A 27,419-nucleotide genomic window follows, 5' to 3' on the forward strand; every position below is an offset into this window, starting at 1 on the left:
CTGAATGTACAGCTGTCCCAAAGCTGCCAGGATGCTCCGTAAAGCCAACCCCTGGCAGCATCACAGCCTCCTGTTACCACCAAGCTCTGTTCACTTCTCCTAGGCATTTACTGGCCAGATTTGTCAGCAGCAGAGACTTTTGCCTGAGGACCTTCTCTGGCCACAAGAGCCCATTCTGCCAATGTACGGGACAGGCCAGAGTGCTGGGGGGGGGGGGCGGGTAATGCCACTCCCCTTGCCTGAGACTGATGGAATGGGAGGATAAATACCCCAGCTCCCTGGTCCTTTGGAAAGAACGCTGAGGTGGGAGTTCCCTGGTGGGATTAAGCTCCAGTTGTCCACAGTGTTCACTTGCTTGATAATACAGCCCTTATTAGCTTCCTTCCCCTCCCTGTCTCACTTCCCACTTCCTAATGGTGTTTCATGAGGCATTACCCAAAACACTTCTTGCACTTGAAATTTTTGTCTAAGGATCTGCTTCTAAAACCCAAACCGAGGCACCTGAGCTTTTGGGTTTTAACTATATATGCCAATGGTATGCTGGTAAAGAGAAAGCCATAATTCAAAAAGACACATGCACCCCAATGTTCATTGCAGTGCTATTTACAATAGCCAGGTCATGGAAGCAACCGAAATGCCCATTGACAGACAAATGGATAAAGAAGATGTGGTACATATATACAATGGAATATTATTCAGCCATTAAAAGGAACGAAATTGGGTCATTTGTAGAGACGTGGATGGATCTAGAGACTGTCATACAGAGTGAAGTAAGTCAGAAAAAAAAAACAAATATCATATATTAATGCATGTATGTGGAATCTAGAAAAATGGTACAGATGAGCTCGTTTGCAGGGCAGAAATTGAGACACAGATGTAAAGAACAAATGTATGGACACCAAGGAGGGAAAGCGGTAGGGGTAAGGGGTGATGAATTGGGAGATTGGGGTTGACATACATACTCTAACATGTATTAAATGGATAACTAACAAGAACCTGCTGTATAAAAAAATAAAATTAAATTTAAAAATTTTTTAAAAAAAGAATAAAGGAGGCAAATGACAAAAGTAAGAACTAAGACTTGAAAGTGGGAGGTAGGTATGGAGGTGTGTGACACCTGGGGATGTCAGCCTGGGAGTGGCTCTTTTTCATAAAAATCTAATTATGTTCTACAGACATAACTTTGATTTGTTTTGTTTTGTTTTGTTATGTTTGGTTTTGTTTTGGCCACGCTGCATGGCTTACGGGATCTTAGTTCCCCAACCAGGGATTGAAATTGAACCTGGGTCCCGGCAGTGAAAGCACCGAGTCCTAACCACTGGACTGCCAGGGAATTCCCATAGCTTTGATTTTTTAATCAAAATTTTAAAGTATGGAAGGCATCCACAGCAAGTGAGAGTGCGGTACACCTCAACAGCCAAGTAGGGTGGATTCATGGGGTGCAGGGCAGGGGGTGGGGAGAGGCACCACTGAGGGTTGAGACGGGAAGGCCAAGTACCCCAGGAGAGAGGGAACAACACAGCTGGTTGAACGGAGGGGTCCTAATGGCCTCCTTATTCTTGATCTGTACCACATTCTCGTTAGAAAGGTCCTTCGGTAGAAGCGAGGGTGGGGGAGATGGACAGCAAGGGACTCCAATTAGTAGGCTGGGCCCAGTTCTAGGGAGTGAGGAAGCAAATCGGATGGCGGCAGTGGTTGTGGGTATGAAGAGGAAGCAGGGGTGACAGCTATTTCTAGGGGACTCGCTAGCACACGATTCACTGGCTGAGGGGAACGAGGAAGAGGAGGGAGTTGATGGGAGTGATGGTGGGGAGCAGGTTGGAAGAAGAAAGATTCAGTCCTAACCGTGGACACCACCCCCAAGGCAGAAGGCTCTCCCTCCACCATCCAACACTAAAATCATTGTGTGCAAAGGTGAGGCTCCAAGGGGTAGAGTTAGGAGCTCAAGCTTGGGAGTCTTGGGTTAAAATACCTAAAAAGATAGAGCCGTATAAGAGAAAGGCATGGACTTTGCAGCTGGGCAGACCTGAGCCACTGTTGTGCCACCTCATGTCTGTGTGACATTAAGCACCAAGATGAGCCTGACCACGGCCCCCTCCCAGAGTCGCCAGGTGAGTCGGAGGAAAGAGCTGCTGTAAAACGTCTCCCACAGCATCTGCCAACACGAGCGAGCTCCCTCCCATCCTATGTCCCAACTCCCACTCCCCCGACAGCATGCAGGTCTTCAAGGAAGACCCTACAAGCTCTTCTGAGCTTGGCTCTTTCCTGCATCCCTCAGGCTGTGAGGTCCCAGAAGATTCCTGGGAGGCACCTCCAATTCCCCTACCATCAGCTCAGGAACGGAGACCACACGGGATTGATGCATCAACCAGAAAGTCAGCTTTATTAGCCCACCACCAGCAGAGAGGGAGGGAAGACGGCTGGGGCGAGCAGGGGCTGGACCCAGGCCTTCAGGTGGTGAGGCCGGCGTGTGGGCAAAGGCGGCTCCGGGACCCTCAGGAGCCTTAACTTTGCAGGAAACATAGTCCTGGCCGGATGGGTGCTGGGAGGAGAGGCTGGCTGTAGGGGAGAAAAGGTAGAGCGGTTAGGTGTGTTGGGAGCAGCAGGGGTGGGGCTGAAGGGTCTGTGGGGCAGGACAGGGGCGGCCCCCACTCACTGGGCGTCCTCGCCCTCCAGCAGGCGGTGGTAGGTGGCGATCTCCTGCTCCAGCCGTGTCTTCACGTCCAGCAGCATCTTTTCTTTTTTTCTTTCTTTCTTTTTTTTTTTTTTTTTTGCGGGCCTCTCACTGTTGCGGCCTCTCCCACCGTGGAGCACAGGCTCCGGACGCGCAGGCTCAGCGGCCATGGCTCACGGGCCCAGCCGCTCAGCGGCATGTGGGATCCTCCCAGACCAGGGCACGAACCCGTGTCCCCTGCATCGGCAGGCGGATTCCCAACCACTGCGCCACCAGGGAAGCCCCCAGCAGCATCTTTTACTCCTGGCTCTGCTGTTCCATCTCGCAGCGCAGCTGGGCCAGCTGCTCCTCCACGCTGCAGATCAGCTCCTGGATCTGGGCCAGCTGCAGGCAGTAGCGGTTTCTGGTCTCCTCCAGGGTCTTCTCCAGGGATGCTTTCTGTGGATGGGAGAGGGCAAAAGAGAGAGTCAACGGAGGGAGTCACTGCTGTACCCACAGGTCTTTGGGCATGTTTCCTGAGAGGTGCATGGATTTTTGACCCCAGCTGGGCTACTGATGGGCTAGACAACGTGGAGAAAAGTTATTCCACCATTTGTTCTGGACCTTAATTTCTCCATCTATATAATGGGTACAGTGATCCCTCCAACCCACTCCTGGGAAAAGAGAGAAGGAACTGTACTGCGGCGGTGTTCCATTACAGGGGGTGGTGCCATCACTGGCGACTTGGAGGCTGGGGCTGGGCCTGATCCTTCTTACCATGCAGAACTGGGACTGCAGTTTGACCTCCAGGCCCTGGAGCACCCTTCCGAGCTCATTCAACTCATTATGGCTGTTCTGCATCAGCTCTCTCTGTTAGAGGCCACTTCTTTGTTCAGCTCCTCTTTCTAAGATAGGAAAGAACAGAAGGTGTGGGGCACTCCAGAGGCACCCCAGCTGGGAAGTCCTGCAGGAGGACTGAGGACCCACATCACCTTGCTCAGGAACCAGGCCTCGGCATCTCTGCAGTTCTTGTCTGCTATCTGTTCATACCGGTCGCGCATCTCATTCAGGATGTGGCTCAGGTCCACGCTGGGGGCAGCGTCCACCTCCACGCTGACGTCCCCGCTGGTCTGACTCTGCAGGGTAAGCATCTCTAAGGAAGGGATGGGGGGAGGTGATCAGTTCAGCTGCCCCTTCCCTGGCCCCAGGTGCATCCGCAGCCCCACTGGACCAGCCTCCCGCTGCCAGGAGAAGCCTCACCTCCTCGTGGTTCTTCCGGAGGCAGGCCAGCTCCTCCTTCAGGCCCTCGATCTGCATCTCCAGGTCGGTCTTTACCAGGGTCAGCTCGTCCAGCACCCTGCGCAGGCTGTGGGTGTCGGCCTCCACGCCCTGGCGCAGGGCCAGCTCATTCTCATACCTGGCAAGACAAAGGTCAGGGCCTCAGGGTCCATCATGAAGCTTCTGAGGCTCAAGACCTGCTGGCCCTCGTGTCTGGACAACCTCACTGCTCATCCCCTACCCTCTGCTCTCTGTCCTCAGCCACCGCAGTGCTGCTTGCTTGGCCCTGAAGTCATCGGCTGCCAGCCTGGCATTGTCAATCTGCAGAAGAGGCTGTGGGGCTTCCCTGGTGGCGCAGTGGTTGAGAGTCTGCCTGGCGATGCAGGGGACGCGGGTTCGTGCCCCGGTCCGGGAAGATCCCACATGCCGCGGAGCGGCTGGGCCCGTGAGCCATGGCCGCTGAGCCTGCGCGTCCGGAGCCTGTGCTCCGCAACGGGAGAGGCCGCAACAGTGAGAGGCCCGTGTACCGCAAAAAAAAAAAAAAAAAAAAGAAGAGGCTGTGTATTCTCTATTGTGGCCTCAAAGATCTGCAGAGGGGATGAAGGACAGGTCTGGTTAGCCAAGGCCCTGCTGCTCAGGGGTGAATAGCAAAGAGGGGAGAAAGGAGCCTCACCATACTTGGGGTTATCTGGCTGGCAGGTCAGTCTTTACTCTCCCCCAGACAGCCTAGGGTGCCTTCTCCACCCAGCTCAGCATGTGCAGGGGATGCACCCACGTATCCGCCACCCCATCCTGGGCCCCATCTTACTTTGGAGAGAAGCTGATCCAAAGAATGCTTGCAGGGAGTAAGAGATTCAGGGTACCAGGTCCAGCTCAGATACGCTGATGCTAAAAAGGGACCCCTCCGCCACCAATTCTGAGTAGTCCATGGCCACTCCTCAAAAGCGGGCCTCAGTCTCCCTGTTTATAAAATGAAGACGGTAGCAAGCGTTTTTCTAGGGTCCACTGCAGCCATGACCTCTATCAACACTCCACCACCAGAGCCGCGCACCTGGCCACGCCACCTGGCCCCGCAGGTCCTCGATGGTCTTGAAGTAGGGGCTGTAGTCGCAGGCAGGCCTGGGCCTCTGCTTCTGGTACCAGTCGCGGATCTTCACCTCCAGCTCCGTGTCGGCCTCCTCCAGGGCGCGCACCTTCTCCAGGTAGGAGGCCAGGAGGTCGTTGAGGTTCTGCATGGTGACCTTCTCGTTGCCAGAGAGGAGGCCACCATTGCCACCACTGAGGCAGACGCCAAGGCCACCACCATATCCTCCAACGAAGATGCTACCCAGGGCCCCACCAAAGCTGCTGCTGCTGCTGAAGCTGCCACCATAGCCGCCCCACAGCCCGCAGACACCCCCGGAGGAGTAGCGGGAGGAGGAGACAGACGGGCCCCTGGGGGCCTGTTGGCGCTGGGGGCCCGGCAGGAGCCTCCGGCCATGACGGAAGACCCGAGGTTGGAGCCGCCGCCGATGCCACAGGAGCCCTCGATGGAGCTGGAGGAGGTGAACTGGCGGCGCCTGCAGGTGGGTCGTGGTGAGAAGAGAGAAGAGAAAGGTGCTCGGGGAGGCTGGGAGGATGCGGAGGCGTCCTCAAACCCCAGGAATGTTTATATGCACGTGAGGAAAGAGGGACCCTCCCAGCTGCTGACTCCGGGCCCCGCTCCGGATTTCATCACTCCCGATCCCATCCAGCTCCCCTCCAGATTATTCAGCCCGGGGTCAACTCATTCACTGTGGGCCTCTCTGAGTTTCCACATAGCTTTTGGGGGTGTGGAGCCGAGAGCAAACATACCAACTCATGTTGGTGGTGACTCACGCTAGGCAACGGGAATCTAGCTGCAGTTAGTTCCTGGAGCCTGAGGGGCTAGCAGTGCTGTGGCACAGGCAAATTTGTGGTAACTGCATCCCTGGGCAGTGAGTCAGCCCATGGCAGGACTCCCTGCCCCACGGTGACAGCCTTGGATGAATGGCCTCAGCGGTGCTGTCCAGGGGCTGTCTCGGGATGCAGCTGTGGGGACCCTACATGGCTGGCTGTGGACAGGAGAGCTGGGTTCATGGTCCTGCTCTGCTCTGCTCGCTGTGTGACCTGCGCCCCCCACCCGCCATCTACCCTCTCTGGGCCTCTGTTTGCCCTCAGTAAAGTGACAAGGCTGAACCGAGCAATCTCAGAGTCCTTTCCAGTTCTAAAAATTCTATGACTCCTATCCCAGTTTCAGAGGCTGCCTTTGAGCCCCCAGGACCTCCAGAAGTGGTGTGTACCATGAAACGAGCAGGTAGCAGCTTGAATCCCTGCTCTGCTCCGTACAAGCTGCATGGCATAGGTAGTCCTTTAGTCTATGAGCCTCTGGACCTCAGTTTACTCATCTGTAAAAGGGGAGGGCACACCGCCAGCCAAAAAGGAACATGCATGAAGGACCCTGCTGGCCCCTCCCCAATGGCCAGCCGTGACCCCCAGCCTCCCCTTCCTTCCTTTCCAGCCCAGCTACCCCTCACCCGCCCCTCCTCGCCCGCCTCTATGCTCTGGCACCTCCCTCCCACGTGTCTGCCCTCTCCTCTGCTCTCCCACACTCCCACCCTTTGAGCAGCTCCCCCGCCCAGCGCATTGCTTCACCTAATCACAGGCACCCACCGTAAACTGTGGTAGGAGGGAATCCCCATCCTGCTGCCGGTACTACCTGTGACCCCCGAACCCCACCGCAAGACTCCAAGACCCCACAGTGTCTCCAGGGCTTAGATCCCAACAGTTTTTCTCTGGAGCATCCACAGCTTCCAGGCTGGACTTGGCAACTTTATTCGTTCAGTCGAGGAGACGGGGGAAGGTGGCTCCCTGGTCACCAGCCACGCTCAGGTATTGCATGGAGTGCCCTACACATGCCACACAGTTCTGTGAGGGCCTTATTCCTGCCACCAGTTCACAGATGAGGGGGCTGGAAGGGTAAGTGAGCTTACCAAGACGCTTGAACCCCTGTCTGTCTGCTCGCCCAGCCCAAGTTCTTTCCAGCATCCTGAACCACTCTGTTTTTGCCCCTCCAACATACATCACTGTCTTGAAACAACCCTGTGAGGTGAGGAGGAGAGAGGGAGAACCAGAGAAAGCCAGAGAGAGAGGGTGATTTGCCCAAAGCCACTGGGTTTAAGCTGCAGAGCCGGGACTTGATCCCAGAGATGGGCTGTCTTCAACTGTCCCGCAATGCCTGGCAAACATGTCCATTATCTGCCTGGAATGAGCTCTGCCCATGCTGGACATGATATTGGCCTGAGGTCTGAAGGCAGGAGTGGGGGGTCTGGGCCCCAACAAAGAGGCCTCCTTGGGGTGCCCTGGGGGGTGACCGACAGAGCTGGCCACTGTCCTTGCTCTGCAGTGCCTCTGTGGAAGTGAGAGGAGGCGGAAGAGAGCTTGCCTCAGCCCGAGTCCTGCTGGACAATACCACCTTGAACCTTGGGGCGGGAAATTCTGTCTCAGCATAACCAGGGCTTTGTTTCTGCCACATCATGTCCCTCATCTGGAGGCACAGGGCCCAAAGGGATGAGCAGAGCTGGTACCCAGCCTATGCCTTCAGGGCCAGGCCTGGGAGAGAGAACTTGCTATTCCCTCCCCTAACCCCCAAAATAGGCAAAAGGGACCCTGGAATCTTAGACAAAACCCCCATCATCCCAGACTTCAGGATGGGCCTGGAGTTCGGGTCCAATCACAGATTCATCACCTTTGGAGCTGGAAATGGCCTTCAAGATCAGCAAAGACCACCAAGCCCCAACCAGAGAGCACAAAAGACTTGTCCCATGTTAAACAGGACAGAAGCAGAGGAGCAGACGGGCTTCCTTGGCGGTCCAGTGGTTAAGACTCCACGCTTCCAGTGCAGGGGGTGCAGGTTCAATCCCTGGTTGGGGAATTAAGATTTCACATGCTGCATGGAGCAGCCAAAAAATTTTTTTTGAAGAGGAAGCAGCAGCAGCAGCAGAGGAGCAGAGACTAGACCCAGGTCCAGGACCCTGACCGAAGTCCACACTGACTCTCCCGGTGGTCTCTGGGAGCTCCTCCTTCTCTGCACCACCCCCAACCCTCCACCTCCCTTCTCACCAGATCGCCGCCCCTGCCCCCATTCCTGGAGGAGTCGGGGGTGGGATTACACACAGACCCAGCCCTGGAGGTCGGGGATCTGCATGAGCTGAGAAGCTGCCGGAAGTTGCCAACCAACCCATCAGATCACTCAATCGACACCACAGCCCAAGCACCCACCGTGTGTCCAGCATTTGGGGTGCGGCAGGGAAGAGAGAGATGCTGACGTGGTCTCTGACCTTGGAACTTATCATTTGACCCTGGAGAGTAAACTAAGGCCAGGAAGACAACACAGTGCAGCAGCAAACCTGGGATGCTTGGCCCTCAGGATGCAGCTGGCATTTCCTCCGTGCCAGTGAAACCCACCTGCCCCAAGGTTGCCAAGAGCCAGAATCACCAGACCTGCTCAGCACAGAGTATAGAGTCCCACCAGCCCCTCCAGGCAGTGGGTTCCTTCCTCCACGCAGGCCTCTTTCCTCTCTCCTTGGCCCAGCTCCATCCCAGGTATCATCATCACATACCTGAACTGGCCAGGAAATACTATTGGCCAATGCCACACCTCAACTTGCAGTGATTCCCAAATCTGACTGAACACGAGAATCCCCATAGAGATTCCCGGGCCCCGCTCTGACCCACTTCATCAGCCTCGCCCAGGACAAGCCCGACGGTGGGGAGGTTTTACAAGCTCCTAGGGGATTCTGGTGTCCAGCCAGGCAGGGGACCAAGAGGCAACTGGGGGAGGGAGGAGAGGGGAAGGAGACTCCAGGGAGCCTGAGGGGAAAGGGGAGGCTGCTTCAAAGCCCCCAGCCACGGATGGCAGCCACAGTCACAGGCTTCAGGGCAGGATGAAGAAAGAGAGGAGCCAGATGAGCCAGGACAGAGCAGGCTGCAGTCGGGCCAGCAGGGGCCACATACTAGGTAAGTCATTCCTCCCCGCTGAGCCTCAGTTTCCTTCTCTGGCAAATAGGAATGGCAGCACCACTTCACAGGCACAGAGAGGTGAAACAAATAAAGCAGCTGTCACAGACTGGTGGCTATCACTGCATTTAGCGTCAGGTATTTATAAAGCGCCTACTATGTGCCACGCACTGTGTGGACACTCAGATGCAGAGAACGAGACAGAGAGGCCCTCGGGGCAGAATGTCTGGAGGAGGTAGAGACGTCCCCAACACTGAGTGTTCAGGCCATAATGGGAGGTAGGGGGCCTGCAGGGAGGGGACGGGCTCCCTGGGAGTGAACAAATGACCCCCAGGCAGGCTCCGGCCCCGTGCCTGGTCCCAGGATCTGGGTGAGTCTGTGAGTGCCTTACCCACCTTAGGCGGTCCTCCCCCACTGTGTTGGATCTCCCCCTTCCAAGGCAGGGCCTCTCACAATGGGCTGCACAACCAGGGGCCCTCAGGGGAGCCTGTGGCTGGGTTAAGCTGGGTGGCAGTCTGGACTCTGCCTGGGGACTGAACTGTCCTGGCTCTGGCCCCTCTGTTCCCCTCAGCCCCCCAAAGCCTGGGTGGCACAGGAGAACACACTGCATAAGGGCTGAGGGAGGAGTGTCAGGCCTGCCATTGTGCCCGGTTTACCACCCCTAGACTGGGGTCCCTTGGGGTCCCTCAGGGCCCCTCCGCACCAGGGCCTGGGTCTCTTGCTTCCCCCGGGCCCAGCGCAGACCCAGGCACAGAGCGACGCAGTGCCATGGACAGTGTCACTGCCGTGTCATTTCTCCGCAGAAAGCACCGTCAAGGTCACCCTTCCAGAGTGTGGGCGAGGTGGAGGAAGAGTCACAGGGGCTGACCACCCGTGGCCGGCCCGAGCCTGGGCATCAGGGGTGTGTGTCCCTCGTACGAGTGTGGGTGAGACGGCAGCCGGGGGAGGTGCAGACCGGCTCACTGAAACATCTTGTGCAGCAGGCGGGTGGGTGTGGATGAACTGTGAGTCCCTTGGAGAGTCCCACAGCTGGGCCCCCAGTCCAGCCGCAGGCACATGCCCCAGCAGCCCGGGTCAGCGTGGTGTGCCTGGACAAAGCCATACCATCCCCAAGGGGACCACAGGCCTCCACCCACAGGCACTCCTCCCTGCGGCCCCCACCTGCCCAGGCCCGGGCTGAGCAGTCCTGGAAAGGGCAGAACTTTCCCTCTCTGGGTCCCGCGCTCTGCCCTGTGGACCTCCAGCCCCGGCACCGCAGCCACTGCTCTCCTGGTGCAGTTCCCGGGACACCTGGCTGCTCCCCCATTGTGGCCTCCTGACCACCCACCCACTCGCTTTGTGGGCAGGGGCTTCCTCCCCCGCACAAGGGTGAAGTCCGGGGCTGCGTCTCCCAGCCCCACACTCGGACCCCTCCTCACTCACCCCATCAGTAAAAGTGGACCCCCAGGGTCTGCGGGGAGAGAGGGCCCTGCCTAAGAGCCTGGGTTTGGGCAGGGAGTGGGGCTCTGGCCTCTTTCAGCATAGCTGTCTCCCCTCCCATGCCCTACCCCACCCCTGACATGCCAGGCTCCAAACAGGGGGCTGAGTCACTGCCCCTAGGAGCCTCAGTGTCCCCCCTCCACACCATGGGGCACCTCTTCCCGGACCCTCCCCTCTTCCTGGAACTGTCGCTCAGGTAAACGAGATCACCCCCAGACGGACCATCCTCAGCCCAGGGCTGGTTCTCCCGGTTGTGGCTGGATGTACGGTGGGGGCCTGGTGGGTACGGTGCCTCCCTCCCTCCTGCCCTCCCTCCCTACCCTGATTGCCGCCCCAGGCAGCTGAGAGCTGCCTGTCCCTGCAGGAGCGGAGCCCACGCTCCCAGCCTGCTTTGAGTCCGGCATTTGCCTCTGCAGACACAGGCCCTGGACTCCAGGCTGTTGTCCCTGCCGTGGAAAGGAACTCAATGTCTTCCCTGCCCCTGGGATCGCGGCCGGAAGCGCTGTTGGCTGCGGCTCATCTCACCCGTCCGTCCTTTACTGTGGCTTCTGAGATCCACAGAGGGCCTTTGACCTGCCCAAAGTCCTCACACCCCGCGGCCCACGTCATAGACAGCGCTCACGGCCCTGTGCCACCTGCTCCTCCCGGGCCTCCGCTGGTCCCAAGCCTCCACCACGCCAGGCCTCTGGGGGGCTCTGGCTGCTCCTGCCCCCTCCCTGTCCCGGCCGCGCCCTCAGTCTCCAGGCACCGGGCGAGAGCACGTGTTTGGAGGGGGCCTGTCAGTGAACAGGGGTGAGGGCATACCTCCCCCCCCCACCCCGTTAACACCTTCCACCCACCCCCACTTCTTGAAGAAAACCAGGAAATCAGACCCGCCTGGCCCAGTGCTTTCCAGATTTACTCAAAGAAAGACTTCCGGGGCTCCTCTCCTGCTGGCTCAGCGCCTGGCCGTGGAGTGACAGGGGCGGGGCTGGAGGGTGTTGGAGCGGCTGAGGCAGGACGGCCCCTCCCCCTTCCCCAGGAGACAGTTTCCCACCTCTCCGACCTCCACGCTGCTGGAACCAAGAGGGGACAAACTGCCCAGGGAGGGCAGTGCAGCTCCCCGGGCACAGCCTCCCCTGAATGCCCCATCCTGAGCTCACCATTTGAAGACATATCCCTGGGAGAGGCCCCACCCTCTCTCCCACACTTGCGGTCTCTGGAAGCACAGGTCTCAGCTCACGTTCCTGGGGTTGAGGCGATGGGAGCATCCGGACCCACAGACCCCTTCTAGGGGTTTCCTGAGACTCACACAGGAACCTGGGCCCTAATCACCCAGCCTGCCTCCCCACCTTCCGTCCTCCATCCCCGCCCCCTTCAGAAGGATCCTGATTCCTGGCCTGGCCTGCCTCCCTGCCCCTCCCCACCTTGTCCCCTCTTAGAGGAGGACACAGCCCACAGGGCTGTGAGGGGCAACCGATCGGATGCTTTACCCCTGAGCCTCTGGCTCCTGAGATCTTCCTGCCCGTTTATGGATGAGAAAATGAGGCTCAGTGAGGGTGAAGGCATGCCCAAGGTCATGGACCCAATTACAGGCCAAGAAGAGGACACCTAAGGCTGCCCCCTGACACGCTGACCTCAACCTGGGTCTGGCACTGCCTGGGCCACCCTCCCAGGAATCACCAGCCCTTGGGAGATAAAAAGCAACTCCCTCCCCTCGAGTTCTGCCCAAACCTAGTCTTCACCCTGTTCTAAGATGACCCCTGACCTCCAAGTCAACAACAGTGGGTGTCCACGGCCTCCTCCCCCTACCCCCATTCACCCCACCACCACCGGTTCACCCCTTCTGCGCCGGGGCCACGTGAGTGGCCACAACCAGGGAGCATTCCATGTCTCAGTTGACAAGCTTTATTGGTCAGGGAGGGGGGATGGGAAAAGGACTGAAGCCAGGGGCTGGGGCTACAGTGGCTGTGGAGCCAATGGGGGGCCCCGGAGGGCCTGGCGGGGGGAGCAGAGTCCTCAGTGGGTGGCCTGGCGGACCTCCTCGCGGGAGGAGATGACCCTGCCATCTTGGACTTCTTCCACAATGGTGCGCACCTGGCGGGTGGTCACAGCTGCAGGAGACAGACACTCAGGGTGGGTGGGGGCCAAGAGGTCCTGGCTCAGCCCCCAGCCCCCTGAGTGGAGCCGGCTTTCTCCCCCATGGCCACTTGGTGTCCACGCCTCTGCTGGCCCCTCAACATCACATCCGCACAGGTGTCCCCCTGACCTTGCCACTCGCTCCCTCCCACCCTGTTCCTTCCTGGTGCCCCTAGGTGAATCCTGTCTCCCAAATAGATGGTTTGATTCTGACCCACATGTCCTTCTGCAAGAGGAAGACTGCACAGACTGGATGCTACACGAAATGGGGTCTGTCTCCATTTCTCTGCATTCTCAAGGGCATAGATTATGCTCCCTTCAGGAGTGGATCTCCAAGACAAGACCCTGGTCCACACCCTTAGGCTAGATGCCCCAGGGCAGGGATTTTTTCTTCCCCATCAGACTGGGATCTGGAGGACAAGGATCAAGTCCCTTTCTGCCATCAGACAAGAGACTCCAGACACAAGACTGCTTTTGTTCATCTGTAGGGTCCCAAGAGCAAAGATCGTGAGACCATGTCCCTACCTCCCCATCAGATGAGACTCTCCAGAGCTGGGACCATGTCTCCCACCTCAGACTAGGATCTCCAAGGTAAGGGCCATTTCCCTGCCTCTCGCCCATTGGACCAGATAGTGTCCCACTCACTTGATTAGGACCCTGAGCCCTACCGGGTCCCTTCCCCCACCCCTGCTGAGCAGCAGCCATCATTTCCTGGAGCTCCCGGACACCCTCCCCCAGCAACGTACAGGTGGGTCGCCTGCCCCGTGCAGCCCCACCCTCAGCAACCAAGATGCTTACGATCTCTGATCTTGTGCTGAGGCAGCCTGCAAGAAAAAAAAAAGAGAGAGAGAGAGATTAGATGTGGGTCTCAGCCTCACCTCTGCCCCAGGCCCCCAGCCCTGGCCCGGGGGCCTCCCCGCTCACTGGATGTCCTCGCCCTCCAGCAGGCGGCGGTAGGTGGCGATCTCCTGCTCCAGCCGTGTCTTCACGTCCAGCAGCATCTGGTACTCGTGGCTCTGCTGTTCCATATCGCAGCGCAGCTGGGCCAACTGCTCCTCCACGCTGCAGATCAGCCCCTGGATCTGGGACAGCTGCAGGCAGTAGCGGTTCTCTGTCTCCGCCAGGCTACCCTCCAGAGATGCTTTCTGCAGGAGAGAGGGAGGGGCAGGGGTCAGAAGGGTTCTCAGTGCCTCCTCCAGAGACCTGGGCGCCTCCCCCACACCCCCGAGGCCTGGCAGCGCCCCTACCGTGCTGAGCTGGAACTGCAGCTCGATCTCCAGGTTCTGCAGGGTGCGCCGGAGCTCTGAGACCTCGCTCTTGCTGCTCTGCACCAGCTCGCTGTTGGTGGCCACCTCGCGGTTCAGTTCCTCTGTCTGCAGACAGGACACAGGACAGGGCAGCGTGAGCCCAGCTTCCCTTCTCCAAGGCAGGTGACCCCCATGGCCTCCATATGCTCAGCCCAGGGTCCACTCTGTGCCCAGACAGGCACCTGGGCTCTCCCCACTCTCCCCAATCCCCCCTCACCATGGCCACCTTCCTGACCTCCCCTGGGCCTCTCAGGCCTCCTCCCAAACCTCACTGTGGGAGCAGTGCCTTCTCACCACCTTCCCACTTCCCAGAACTCAGAAGCCTTTGAAAGGATGTTAAGTTTTATGTTTAATCTCTGCAAATGTAAAGCACAAGAATAGGAAACTTGAGAACCAGCCAGGACAGTAGTCAGGCCCCTGGTGCTAGTTCCTGACTTCTTGAGGGACAGATGCAAGCTCCTGGGGTCTTGACCCTCTGGTTTTATTCCTGAGGGGTCTCCCTACCCACCCACCGGATTCCAGCTTCAGCCAAGCTCCAGGCCTGCGGATGCAACAGGGGACCCTGACCCCCGGTGTCCGTGTGGCTCACCGGGGATAAGGTAGCCAAGATGCCAGGCGCTGGGCTTACTGTGGGGACTCAAGCCTTGCACCCCATCCGCTGGGGGAGGCCTCTGGCCTGTGGCAGCCCCCACCTTGCTGAAGAACCAGTCCTCGGCGTCTTTGCGGTTCTTCTCCGCCATCTTCTCGTACTGGGCGCGCATCTCGTTCAGGATGCGGCTCAGGTCCACACTGGGCGCGGCATCCATCTCCACGTTGACCTCACCGCCCACCTGGCCTCGCAGGACGTTCATCTCCTGTGGAGGAGGGGATGGTGGGTGTGGACATGCATCCTGATCTCTCACTCCCAACCCTTCCCAGGCAAGTTCTCCAGACCCCTCCCAAGGACACCTCCTTTGTTCTGCCTGCCCTCTACTCTCTGACCCTCCGAATGATTTTTATTCACCTGCTCTATGTGGGCTTTGCCTCCACCATCAGGCTAGGGGTTCCCTGAGGACAGACTCTGTGTTGCCTCCATTAGACTGAGGGCTCTCTGAAGATAGAATCTAATTCTTAGGCCTGAGCCCCCAAAACATCCTGTCTAGTTTCCAAACTTCTACCTAGGGGCCAGATTCGAGGGTTTGAGCTGGGACAAGGGGGCAACCTCCTCGATTATCTCTGTCCTGGTGAGGGAAGCCAGCAGGGGCAGAAGAGGCCTCTGTGGGCCCCTGGGAGGCTCCCCAGATGCAGGGAAGCAAGGTAGTACATGGAGGAGGCTGCCCTGCGTGGGCATCAGGGCTCTGCAGACAGAGCAGCACTGTAAGGCGACCAGCCTGGACACCTGTGCTCTTCCCGCAGTCTCAACCTGGCACGGCCCCACAGCCCTGCCACCCACTCAGCATCTTCTTTGACCTACTGCCCCGGCTGCCTCACCTCCTCGTGATTTTTCCGGAGGTAGGCCAGCTCCTCCTTGAGGTTCTCGATCTGCATCTCCAGGTCGGCTCTGGCCAGGGTCAGCTCGTCCAGCACCCTGCGCAGGCCACTGATGTCGGCCTCCACGCTCATCCGCAGGGCCTGCTCCGTCTCGAACCTGCGAAGGGAACCAGAGACTTCCGTCAGGATGCTCGGACTGGCAGGTGCAGGTTCTGGCCAGCACCCTGCCTCCGAACAATGAGGGGGTGGAGTAGAAGCCCATCGCAGCCCTGGGGGCCTGGGACCACGCAGGGCAAGACCCCACCCCCACCTGGCTTCCTGGGTCCTCTCCCCTCTGCCTCCTGCCCCCTCGTCCCACTCTTCCATCACCTGACTAAGCCCAGCAACCTTCAGCATCTGCTGCGTTTGCTGCATCCTGGGCTAAGAGGTGCAGGACTCTTAGCAGGGACTCCCCCACCCCCAGCTCCTGGACCTTGCCACCAGCAACTGAGGAGTCCTGGGGTAGGGAGGGGTGCCCCCAGTTCCTCCCCAGCCTCCCTGGCCAGGGCTCACTTGGTGCAGAAGTCATCAGCAGCCAGACGGGTGTTGTCGACCTGCATCAGGATGTTGGCGTTGTCCGTGGTGGCCATGAGGATCTGGGAAGATGGGAGAGTAATCAGGTCACTGCGTGGGAGGAGCTCAGCACAGACCAGGGTTCTGAGACGGGTCTCTCTGTCTGGGGGCCAGGATGTGGCTGCCTCCTCCAGGAAGGCTCCCTTCCCACCCAGCCATTCACCTTTACTGCATTACAGTTGGTAAGAGAGGCGGGGCCCGCCCGAGTCTGATGGCTGAAACCTTGCCCCCCTCCCCCATGCCAGGCTCTGCCTTAAGCCAGAGTGGACAGCCATCTGGGAGTGCCAGGCTGGGAATGCAGGAGAGCAAGAAAAGAATGGGAGGATGCCCCGGGGCAGAAGCTGTTCCCCAATCCTGGAAAGAGGACGGATATGGGAAAGCTCATTTTACAGTTGGGGATATAGTGTCCCTGAGAGGTTCACCCAAAAAGGAAGACTAAAGGAACCCTCACCAAAGAGTAGTTCCAAATCAGAAGTCGTGACCCCTGCTAAGCCCTGACCCCGGGCTCCAGCAGGCAGCCCCAGCCCCGCCCCAGGTTTGCTGAGCCCCAGTCTTGAGGGTGCAGCAGGAGAGATGGGGAAGCCAGAAAGATCTCCAAATAAGGCACACAAGTGGCCTCCTGAGGTCCCGTCCCCTCTCTCTCACTTCCTCCTCCTAGCAGGTGCCAGCAGGAACTCACTCAGACCCCTGACCCCACCGTAGCCCTACCTCTTACTCCAAGGAAAGAGGTGCCCGAGTATCCGGTGACCCCAGGGGCCCAGCCCTCCACGTGCATCCATTCATCTTATCCCACAATCACACAAGGTGGCAAAAAGCTCCATGATGGGAAACTGAGGCTCAAAGGAGCTCCACAAGGCCTGCTTGTCCCTAGCCCAGGCTGCTGCCCCCAACAAAGAGACCATAGGCCACAAGGTGGCCCCAAGATGGGCTCCCAGAAGCCAAGCCGGAACCAAGCTGTCCTTAGTTCCCCAAGACCCTTTGGTAGCCCCCACGCTGGACTCCAGGCCTTGGTCAAGGGCAGGAGGTAGGGGAGGAAAAGCTGTGCCCTGCCAGGTCCCCTCCCACCACAGCCCCTACCTGGTTCTTCAGGTCCTCGATGGTCTTGAAGTAGCAGCTGTAGTCGGAAGTCGGCTCTGGCCTCTGCTTCTGGTACCAGCTGTGGATCTTCACCTCCAGGTCAGCGTTGGCCTCCTCCAGGGCGCGCACCTTGTCCAGGTAGGAGGCCAGGCGGTCGTTGAGGTTCTGCATGGTGGCCTTCTCGCTGCCCCCCAGCAGCCCATCACCGCTTCCAAAGCCACTGCCACCGCAACCAGTGCCAAAGCTGCCGCTGCCATAGCCGCCGCTGCCATAGCCGCCGCTGCCATAGCTGCCACTGCCATAGCCACCGCCAGAGCCGAAGCTATAGCAGCTAGAGTAGCTGCCGCCCCCAAGGGCTTTGCCCAGGCTGCCAGACAGCTGGCAGGAGGTGAGGGACAAGCCGCCCCCCAGGCCAGAGGAGCCCTTGATGGAGTTGGAGGAGGAGAACTGGCGGCTGGTGGTGGTCATGGTGGCGGCAGCGGGTGGCAGGCAGACACGGAGAGAGAGGGCTCGAGAGGAGAGAGGCCCAAGGTGTGCGTTGCCGCCAGGGCTCGCCCGCCTCCTTTATAGGCCCTGACAAATGGGCGTAACGATTACAACAGGCTCGCTCCTCTGTTCCCATTCCCCTGGGCTTTCATCACCGCTGGCTGCCCGCCAGCTTCCAGGTGACTGTGGGTCTCCTTCCCTCCCACCATCGGGGCTTTGCATCATTTCTCCGAACCCCCGTGCTGGGCGTCTGCTTGTGTGTATGTGCATGTCCCTGGTCTCAGGCCTGTCACCTGTAATTCAGGCAGGCCCTGCAGCTACGCTTTCCCATGACCTAATATGGACAAAAGGAATAAGCAGGACGTCACCGTCACTGAGCCGTCCCAGGAAGCTGCCCCCAGCCACACACCACGCCACACATGATCCTGGCCCTGGGCGAGGTGCGGGGGAGACAGCGAGGACGGACCGGTACCCCATCTTGCCTTGGAAACTAGACCCAAACCCACCAGGCTCACCACACAGCAGCTCGGTCAGGTCGCAGATTACCACCGCATTTACAGATAAGGAAAGTGTGGCTTGTAGAGGGAAAGTGTCCCACCGCCCCACCTAACTCAGAACGGGGCTGGCAGGGCTTCACCCTTCATCACACCCTGCCACAGCACCTGCACGCCTCCCCAGGGGCCTGTGACACGCTGGCCCCCTTCTGCAGAGCCCTGACACCAAGGAAGCACTGCAGGGGCCGTGCTTCCCTCTGTCCAGTTTTCTGACCCTGTCCCCATCCCTGGAAGCCCCTGGAGACCCAGAGTCCTTTTCTGACCCTTTCCCCATCTCTCTCTCACAAGTGGGGAGTCCTGAGCTGGAGTGGGCAAAGGGGAGCTTAGCTGCAGGCTGGGGAAGTGGCAGGCTGAGAGGGGGCATCGTGGTAAATGCAACAGGAAGAAGGGTGAGAGGCAGGCCCCTTCCACCCTCCTTACGCCTCCTATTCCCCAAGAGGCCTCAGGCAGGGGGCATATACCTTTGGGTCCCAGCCAGGTGGAAAACCAAAGGACACTGCCCAAGAAGAGGGTCTTCCTGAGACCCGCCCCCCGCCAGTCCCCTCCCCGCCATCCCCTCTCCCTCCCCCTCCCCTCCCCCTCCTCCCTCCCCTCCCCTTCCCCTCCCCCCGCTCCCCTCCCCTGCAGTCTCCCCCAGGGACCCCACCCAATCCCCTGACCTGGCCCCTCAGGATGGGCCAGGTGCCCGCCTCACAGCCCCACCCTGCCCTGCCCACCACCCTCAGTTCCAGGGTCCCAGCAGGCCCAGTGGGCGGAACGTGCTCGTGTCTCAGACTGCCGATGGCTTCCACTTCCCAGACAGGCCCAGACAGCCCCTGCCAGCAGCTGAGAGAGATTCCCCAAGAGCCCAGCAGCTGCTAAGCCACCAAAGCAAGGAGGATGCCCCCCCGCCGCCCATGCTCATATGCAGAGGGGCCACCCCACCCCACATACCCGCAAGCCCAGCAGAGCCGGTCTGGTTTCCTGGACTGGCCGTGCCACTGCCGTCCCTCGCAGGCTTCAGCACCCTGGACCACTTCTCCAGAAAGCCCCCTGCCCAGCGCCCCTCCCTCTGATCTTGACCTTGTACCGCCTCAGGCTGAGACAGGGAGCTGTCTATAACAGGTGTGGCTCCCCGGAAAGTCTACGGGGCTCTCCCAGGGACCAGCCACAGGCAATGGGGGCCCAGGGGCTGATTCTCAGGAACTTTCCCAATCTGATGGGCTGTCCCATCCCTCAGCCCTCAAGCCTCCCATCTCCCTCCTTCGAGCCCCAGGCCCGGATGCGGGGGGCAGAACAGGCTGGCAGGGGATAAGCAGCCCCAAACCCTCCGCAAACTCTCCTTGTCCCCCCATCCCTCAGCCCACACTGCCCAAGCCAATGACCAGACCAAACCACAGGAGGCATTGAACTTCAAGCAAAGCTTCAAATGCAGTCACTGGGGCAAACTCAGGAGGTCCCCTTGGTGAGGGGCTGTGGGAGGCAGATACGGAAAGGCAACCGCGGTGGCCCAGACCGGAACTTGGGGTGCAGCAGTAGAGTGCTGGGAGCTGCAGGCAATGGCCGCCCCTTGACGACCCTGGAGGCTGGGCTGTCACAGGTAGACGGGGCCTCAGTGGGGGGAGCGATGGACCTGCTCGCGGGAGGGGACCACCTGGCCATCCTGGACTTCCTCCACGATGGTACGCGTCTGGCGGGTGGTCACCGCGGCTACGGTGGAGGAGGAGGGAGGCACAGGGAACCTCAGGCTGGAGGCCCTCCCCAAGCCTCCCACACAGAAGGGTCCTTAGCCTCTCCCCACCTGCCCTGGGCAGGACGAGGCAGGCTCTTACCTTCCCGGGTGGGCTGAGAGACCACGGACGAGGAGTACTGGGTGGCCAGGCTGCAGGGAAAGGGGGACCTGTCAGCCCAGTGGTGTTGGTTGGGAGCCCAGCCCCCCGGGAGGAGAGGCCCCGGCAGGCCGAGGGGAGAGAGGTCCCAGCAAATCGGAGAGAAATCACAGCAGGGAGTATACGGGAAAGAATGGCAACCACAGGGTCAAAGGGCACAGGCCCAGTGGGCAGGAGTAAGGAAAGGGGATACCCCACCAGAAGGCCCAGAGGCACTTTGTGGCCAACCAGGGATTTACAAGGAGAAGCTGAGCAAGTGGTTTCTCCATATCGTGAAGGGACCAACAAATAAACTTAATTAAAGTAGGAGAGACTGTGGCTAGACTATAGATAGACTTAGCCATTGTCATAGAGCAAAAAGCTGGAATGTGTGACTAAGCATGGAGACTCCAGGACATCCTCGGCCCCTTTACACTAGGGCCCCATCACCCACCCAACTCCAAACCAGATCGCCACCCATCCCAGACAATGGGATCTCCAACCATGCCATCACTGGAACCAGAAAGCCAGGATCATTATTGTTTTGTTTTGTTTTTTGTTTGTTTGTTTGTTTGTTTTGCGGTATGCGGGCCTCTCACTGTTGTGGCCTCTCCCGTTGCGGAGCACAGGCTCTGGACGCCCAGGCTCAGCGGCCACGGCTCACGGGCCCAGCCGCTCCGCGGCACGTGGGATCTTCCCGGACCGGAGCACGAACGCGTGTCCCCTGCATCGGCTGGCGGACTCTCAACCACTGCGCCACTAGGGAAGCCCCAGGATCATTATTAACCACTTCATGTGCTAACGCAAACGTTCATTGAGTCCCGCCTGCAAGCCACGCTCGCCCCCGCATTCAGGCATCCAGTCCTGCTGTTTTTAGCGATAAAACATCCTCTTGGTGTACCACCTCCCCTTCCCTGCCCTTCGCCCACCTTATGGCAGGTCTTCTCTAGCCTGACGCCCTTGCTCCAGTCTCCTGACTGGTCTCCCCGACCCCACCCTCGCCCCTCGGATGCATTTCTCCCTCTGCAGCCAGAGTGAATGTTCTAAGATGTCTTGATGATCATACTTCGCTCTGCGCAAAAGCCCCCGTGGCTCCCCACTGCCTACTCCATCAAGTGGGACCCCAGCCAGTGTTCTCAGCTTCACCTCCTGCAAACCTCCACACCTCCTCCTGCCTCGGCCGGTGCTGGCCCTCCCTGGGTGAAGGCACCCAGCCCACCGAGCAGGTGCGGGGTGCCCTCCACTCACCGGGCCACATAGCCCTCCAGCAGGCGGCGGTAGGTGGCGATCTCCTGCTCTAGCAGCGTCTTCACGTCCGGCAGCATCTTTCCTGGCTCTGCTGCTCCAGGTCACAGGGGAGCTCGCACAGCCGCTGCTCAATGCTGCTGATGAGCCGCTGCAGCTGGGCCAGCTGGGCCCCGCAGTGCACCTCGCTCTCTGCCAGGCTGCCCTCCAGTGACGCTTTCTGTGGGTCAAGGTGGAGGTGGCTGGGGAGACCGAGCCCCCAGAAGGGGGACCCACGTGTGTGAGTTTGTGGGTGGGGCAGTGAGTGGGGCAGAGTGTGCAGTGACAGGCGGGGCAGGCAGTCGCTGGTTCTCCGAGTGGGGGTCCAGGAGGCGGGGCCCACTTGGAGTGACGGGTACAGGACAGGGAGGGGACAGAGGCCCTACCATGCTGAGCTGGGACTGCAGCTCGATCTCCAGGTTCTGCACGGTGCGGCGTGGCTCCATGATCTCCGTCCGGCTGCTCGGCAGGGCCTCGGTGTTGGTGGCCACCTCACGGTTCAGCTCGTCCGTCTGGAAGGCAGGATGGGCCCTAGGGGCTTGCAGAGGCTTGCAGAGGTGGGGCAGGGGCCTGACCTCCTAGACCTGCCGCTCCCCGGCCTCTGCGGGGCCCCAAGCCCACCTGCACACCCTGGAACTTGCAGAATTCACCTTGCTCTGTGGTCGTTTGTTTCCTTACTGGACGGCAGGTACCGCTCTAGGGCAGGCCCTGGGTTTTACTCTTTTTGCGCCTGTCGCTGTCCGGGCACTGCGGCTGCTCAGTGCATGCTTACTGGGGGCATGAGAGTCTGCATTCAAACACACACCTACCTACGAATGCCCGGGCTGGGAGAACCCCTAGTGGGATCTGGATCTGGATCTGGATCTGCTCCCCAGGCCACAGTGAAGGGTTGTGTGAGCATAAGGCCTCTCTGAGCCTCACAATGTCCCCCTGAACGTGAGGGGTTGGTTCCCTGGTTTCCAAAGGTCCTTCCAGCTGGGAATCCACAGTCTGTGGATCTGTACGTTTTCCAACATGTGCTCAGCACACAGCGCATGCACGCACCTGTGTGTGCACCTGCTCACGCAGGCCACACACCTTGTTGAAGAACCAGTCCTCGGCGTCCTTGCGGGTCTTCTCCGTGACCTTCTCGCACTGGTCACGCGTCTCGCTCAGGATGTGGCCCAGGTCCACACCGGGGGCGGCGTCCATCTCCACGTTGATCTCACCACCAACCTGGCCTCGCAGGGCGTTCACTTCCTGGACAGACAGGGGAGCAGGAGCTCACTCAGGGCCATCCTGGGAAGAGTCCCTGCGGCTGCCTTCTCTGTCTGGGGGAGATGGGTGCAGAGGACAGACAGACACAGACAGGCCAACAGCTCCTCCCCCTGAAGGTGGAGGTGGATGTCATCACGTCTCAAACATGCAGGGCTGTGGATATCAACAATCTCCCCCAACACACACTCTCGGGGTGGACATTGCCCGGTCCCGGTGTGTGCTGGGCCAGGAGAGATGGCAACTCCCGGTCACGGTGGGGCATGAGCCAGGACAACCTCACTCCAGCCCTGACCACCCGCCTCACCCCCCATCACCAACCACGCAGCACGGGCACGGGGAAAGCAGCCCCCTGTCGGTATCGGGGGGAGTCAGACCTCACTAGGAAACGTGAATCTGCTGGGGGATGCAATCCCTATAACCAGCCTCGAAGCCAAGTAGAGACATTTTCCGGACTCCTGCTACTCGGGCATTAGGCTCCCTCAGCTCAGGCCAGCCCAGAAGTCGGATGGGAAGGAAGCCACAAGGTTCATTAATCCCCCTGCAGGGTCTTGGATCCCTATCGTTGGGTTGAGCCTTGGGGTCCCTGGGAGGTGGGAGAAGTGGCAGAGTGGTGGAGTCAGGGTCGGGTGTGGATATGGCTCAGGCAGACCTGAGGGAAGACCCACCCCTGTACAGCCTTGGACAAGTTCCTTAACCTCTCTGAGCCTCGGTTTCTTCACTGGTAAGAAGAACTTGCTCCTTTCTCCCAGGGAGGCTGTCAGTATCAGCGGAGATAATTGCTGTGAAACACTCATAATGGGCTGGGCAGATGTTTGTGGTTGGTATGGCTATCACCATTACAATTAAATATAATAATTAGCTGCGTGTTCTTAGACTGATTCACCCATTAGATAGTTAACTGCCACCACACAGTAGGCAGTGCCTCGAGGGACAGAGAAGTGTCTCTGGGGGGAAAGAGCCCTCCAGGCCTCAACCAGGGCCCAATGAGAGTCTCCCAGGGGCTTCCCTGGTGGCGCAGTGATTGCAAGTCCACCTGCCGATGCAGGGGACACGGGTTCGTGCCCCGGTCTGGGAAGATCCCACGTGCCGCGGAGCGGCTGGGCCCGTGAGCCATGGCCGCTGAGCCTGCGCGTCCGGAGCCTGTGCTCCGCAACGGGAGAGGCCGCAAAAGTGAGAGGCCTGCGTACCAGAAAAAACAAAACAAAAAAAAAGAGTCTCCCAGGGTCAGAGCCGGGAACCCACCAGAGATGGGAACTGGATGGACAGCGTGGCCCTGGCCCAGGAAGATTTGGGGGCCCCGGCCTTGCTTGTCCTCAGGCAAGTTTCTCCTGCATGCCCGAGCTGGCCTCTTCCGGAGGCAGGCCAGCTCCTCCTTGAGGTTCTCAATCTGCATCTCCAGGTCAGCTCTGGCCAGGGTCAGCTCATCCAGCACCCTGCACAGGCCGTTGATGTCGGCCTCCACGCTCATCCGCAGGTTCAGCTCCTTCTTATATCTTGGCGGGGGAGCGGTGGAGGCGGGGAAGCCTGAGACATGGAGTGCCATTAGGACACCCCCGTACACACAGAAAGCCAGACCCCCACCCGCCCCTTGAGCTGTCCCCGAGGCCCAGACTCACTTGGTGTGGAAGTCATCGGCTGCCAGGCAGGCATTATCGATCTGCAGCACCAAGGTGGCCTTGTCGATGGCAGCCGCCAGGATCTGGGGGACACAGTGAGCTTGGTGAGCAAGCGCCCTGGGCAGCCACAGGAAGACCTTGCAACACCCCTCCTTCAGCCCTTTGGAGAGTGGGCCAGAGTGAGGGAGATGAGGGTCCCTGTGGTCTCCTCCTCTGAACAACCTGCTGGGGGGCTCACAAGGGGTGGGGGCATGATAGCCAGGCACAGGTAACCATGGTGCCAGGAAAGAGACCCATATGCACCCCTCTCCCACCACGAGGGTCACTGCCCAAGCTGCCTGGACCTCACTTCATCTTTCCCCAACTAAATTCACCACTAGGGCTTCCCTGGTGGCTCAGTGGTTAAGAATCCACCTGCCAATGCAAGGGATACGGGTTCGAGCCCTGATCCAGGAAGATCCCACGTGCCGCAGAGCAACTAAGCCCGTGCGCCACAACTACTGAGCCTGAGCTCTAGAGCCTGCAAGCCACAACTACTGAGCCCACGTGCCACAATTACTGAAGCCCGTTCGCCTAGAGCCTGTGCTCCACAACAAGAGAAGCCACCACAATGAGAAGCCCGCGCACCACCACGAAGAGTAGCCCCAGCTTGCCACAACTAGGGAAAGCTGGAGCACAACAACGAAGACCCAAAGCAGCCAAATAAATAAATAAAATAAATTCACCTCTAGGCTCAGTTGCCACCTCCTCCAGGAAGCCCTCTTCGATTCCCCATCTGGGTCCTTCTTCCCCATCATATCTCCTCTCGGCCCATCTCTCTTACACAGTACTCCTCCCAAGTGCGACATTTTTCTGTGACTTTTTTGTGTGTTTTTTCCTCTCCTCCACTGGACTCTGAGCTCCAGAGGAACAAGGCCCTGTCTCATGTCTGTCTCCTTCAGTTTGGAATCCCCAGCCCTGCGTACAGTGCCTGGCCGAGAGTCAGCCCCCAGGAAACATTAGTTTAATTAAACGATTAATGACATAATTAATAATGTTATGGCTGGCCCCAGGTCAAACCTAGGGCAAGGTTTTCTTTTCCCACAGGGTCACCTGGGAGGTTTAAATGACAACAGGGAAGGGACAGGCTCTGGAAGGAGCAGAGGGTTCACTATTATTACTGCTGCTATCGTTATCGTTGGGAGAAATACCCAAGAGAGGCTCTAGTCAAAGGCCATGGGGCTGGGGGGAGGGGGAGGCCCCTCCACACTGCCCAGAGGAAGCAGAGAGGAGGTCACAGTGGAGGTGGCAGATGAGCTGAGTAGAATCTGGAATATTTGCAGGCTGAGGGCTGAAGTATAAAGCTGTAAGAGGGGACAGCGCCAGTAAACTCATCCTGGGCCTCAGAGCCCACTCGTGGCCCTAAGTTCTGAAAAGGTACCCTGAGTCAGGCTCCGTTTCCAGACTGAACCCAAGAGCCAGTCTGACTGAACCTGCCCCAGGGCCTCACTAGGCCCATCAGCAGCCTGCAGACTGGGCCCCCATCCACCTCCCTGCTTAGGAGGCTGATTGGGTCCAGCGAGGGGGCAGTGGCTAAAAACCGCCGAGGGGCAGTGACTCAGAAGCCTGGTGCGCAGTGCACTGGGGGCTGGCAGTGAGGAGCTAGCTGACCCCGAAGCTCAGGGACACTGACTCACCAGGGCTCCCCTGAGATCCCTGCTGCCCAGATCAAGCCCAGTATCTGATCTGGCACTCCCAGTAGCTCTGCTTCCAGTGGGCAATTGCAGGAGTTCCCTTCCGGGCCTGGGTCCCGGGCAGGAGCAGGCAAAGCCCCTCGCAGGGCAGCAGGCCTGGTTCTCCACCAGGAAACTGAGTGGGCTGACTCTGGACCAGCCAGCCCCCAGCCCGGCTTTCCCCAAGCCCGGCTCTTGCACCCCTTTGACCTCTCTCCTGCCTCTGGAGGCTGCAGCCCTGTAGGTCCCTCCAGGGGCAAGGTTTGCACAGAAGACCCAGGTGCCGTGTTTACAGAATGCCAAGGTCATGTTCACAGAGATCATAGTGTGTGTGTGTGTGTGTGTGTGTGTGTGTGTGTGTGTGTGTGTGTGTGTATTTGTGTGTGTGTGTGTGTGTGTGTTGTCTCCTCCATCAGACTAAGTTAGAGAAATATCTCCCCTTGGAAGCTTCCAGTCTGAGTGGGAAGACACAGCTCCTTTCCTCAGGGACCACCACCCCCAATCTGCATCTGCAAGCAGAGACAGCCTCTGCTCTTAGGGATCCCCAGAGTGACCATCATGGAAGGAGTGAGGAGGACCAACAATGAAAGCAGCTGTGAGAACATGTCAGACTCAGTGAAATCAGCCCAATGAACAGAGCTGAACTCAAAGTGCGGAAGGGACCCCCAGACCCAAGGATAAAAGGCAAGTGCCGTGCATCCAGGAGGACTGCCTGGAGGAGGTGAGGCAGGCGGGGTGGGGGGGGGAGCAAACTCAAAGGGAAATGGGATAGTGAGAAGGAGACATTGAGCCTCATCTCCCAGCAGCCACACCAAACTCGTTCCCACCTCTATGCCTTTGTCCACACTGATCTCTATACTTGGAATGCCATCTGCTGCCCTCAATCAAGATTCTGAAGCCTTCCCTGCCCACTCCTCTATCACCCACCCCAAATACCCTCCCCCAGAAAGGAGGAACTCCAAACAGCCTCCCAACGTGGGATGTCCTCCAGGCCTAGGACCAGTGACTGGTACAGGGCTGGGTTCCAGAGCAAGTGAGAGAGTGAATGAATGAATGAACAGGTGAGGGATGGAGACCTAGGCTGGAGGAGAAATGTTGGCAAAGGTCCAAAGTTGGTATGGTGTGAGTCAGAAGCAGGTACTAAGGACAGAGGGCAGGGAGCGCCCACTTTGCTCCACAGGTCCTCGATGGTCTTGACGTAGTGGCTGTAGTCGAGGGCGGGCCCGGGGCCCTGCTTCTTGTACCAGTCGTGGATCTTCACCTCCAGGTCAGCATTAGCCTCCTCCAGAGCACGCACCTTGTCCAGGCAGGAGGCCAGGCGGTCGTTGAGGTTCTGCATGGTCTCCTTCTCACTGCCCCCCAGCAGGGCGTCTGCCACCCCAAAGCTGGAGCCAAAGCCCCCATCCAGGCTGCAGAAGCAGCCCCTGCCATAGCTGCCCCCCATGCCCACGGAGAAGTGGGACGAGGACACAGACATGTTGCCAGAGCTGCTGGCTCCCCGGAGGCTGGGGGACTGGCAGGCACCCCCAAAACGGATGGAAGACATCGAGAGAAACCCCTGCCACCAGACACACACAGGCCCTTGACAGAGCCGGAGGTGGAGAGCCGGTAGATGCTGGTGGTGGGGGCGGCCATGGTGTCCACAAGTCAGGC

General features: G+C 59.1%; 3 protein-coding genes across 3 annotated transcripts; all 3 read right to left on the reverse strand.

Annotated features, from left to right (window-relative positions):
- Positions 1–2,236: 2,236 nt before the first annotated feature.
- LOC131746926 (keratin, type I cytoskeletal 16-like) lies at positions 2,237–6,575 on the reverse strand. Its single transcript, XM_067020465.1, is given in 12 exon segments — positions 2,237–2,555; positions 2,657–2,746; positions 2,976–3,112; positions 3,431–3,523; positions 3,526–3,558; positions 3,646–3,804; positions 3,914–4,070; positions 4,212–4,300; positions 4,996–5,351; positions 5,354–5,490; positions 6,232–6,306; positions 6,547–6,575. Coding segments are annotated over 12 exon segments (1,674 nt in total).
- Positions 6,576–12,298: 5,723 nt separating this feature from the next.
- On the reverse strand, positions 12,299–17,766 carry KRT17 (keratin 17). The gene is made up of 8 exons (XM_059048693.2): positions 17,011–17,766; positions 15,874–15,956; positions 15,322–15,478; positions 14,544–14,705; positions 13,792–13,917; positions 13,469–13,689; positions 13,343–13,368; positions 12,299–12,519 (listed from the first exon to the last, which is right to left on the reverse strand). Exons 1-8 carry the CDS (start codon positions 17,476–17,478, stop codon positions 12,425–12,427), a joined length of 1,338 nt encoding a protein of 445 aa, XP_058904676.1. The 5' UTR covers positions 17,479–17,766; the 3' UTR covers positions 12,299–12,424.
- A 1,841-nt stretch (positions 17,767–19,607) lies between these two features.
- Positions 19,608–27,312, reverse strand: LOC131747065 (keratin, type I cytoskeletal 42-like). The gene is given in 8 exon segments (XM_067022083.1): positions 19,608–19,777; positions 21,146–21,227; positions 21,230–21,362; positions 21,568–21,693; positions 22,259–22,420; positions 23,775–23,931; positions 24,055–24,137; positions 26,935–27,312. Coding segments are annotated over 8 exon segments (1,257 nt in total). The 3' UTR covers positions 19,608–19,641.
- Between the last annotated feature and the right edge of the window lie 107 nt (positions 27,313–27,419).

The sequence above is a fragment of the Kogia breviceps genome, chromosome 19, assembly GCF_026419965.1.
Source record: "Kogia breviceps isolate mKogBre1 chromosome 19, mKogBre1 haplotype 1, whole genome shotgun sequence".
In the NCBI taxonomy this organism is placed as follows: domain Eukaryota; kingdom Metazoa; phylum Chordata; class Mammalia; order Artiodactyla; family Physeteridae; genus Kogia; species Kogia breviceps.

Excerpts from the sequence above, each read along its gene's own strand:
- KRT17 (XM_059048693.2), bottom strand. The coding sequence starts at position 17,478 with ATGACCACCACCAGCCGCCAGTTCTCCTCCTCCAACTCCATCAAGGGC. Across the intron at positions 15,957-17,010 it reads TCGAGGACCTGAAGAACCAG|ATCCTCATGGCCACCACGGA; the intron begins GTAGGGGCTGTG and ends CCATCTTCCCAG. Across the intron at positions 14,706-15,321 it reads TCCGGAAAAATCACGAGGAG|GAGATGAACGTCCTGCGAGG; the intron begins GTGAGGCAGCCG and ends CCTCCTCCACAG.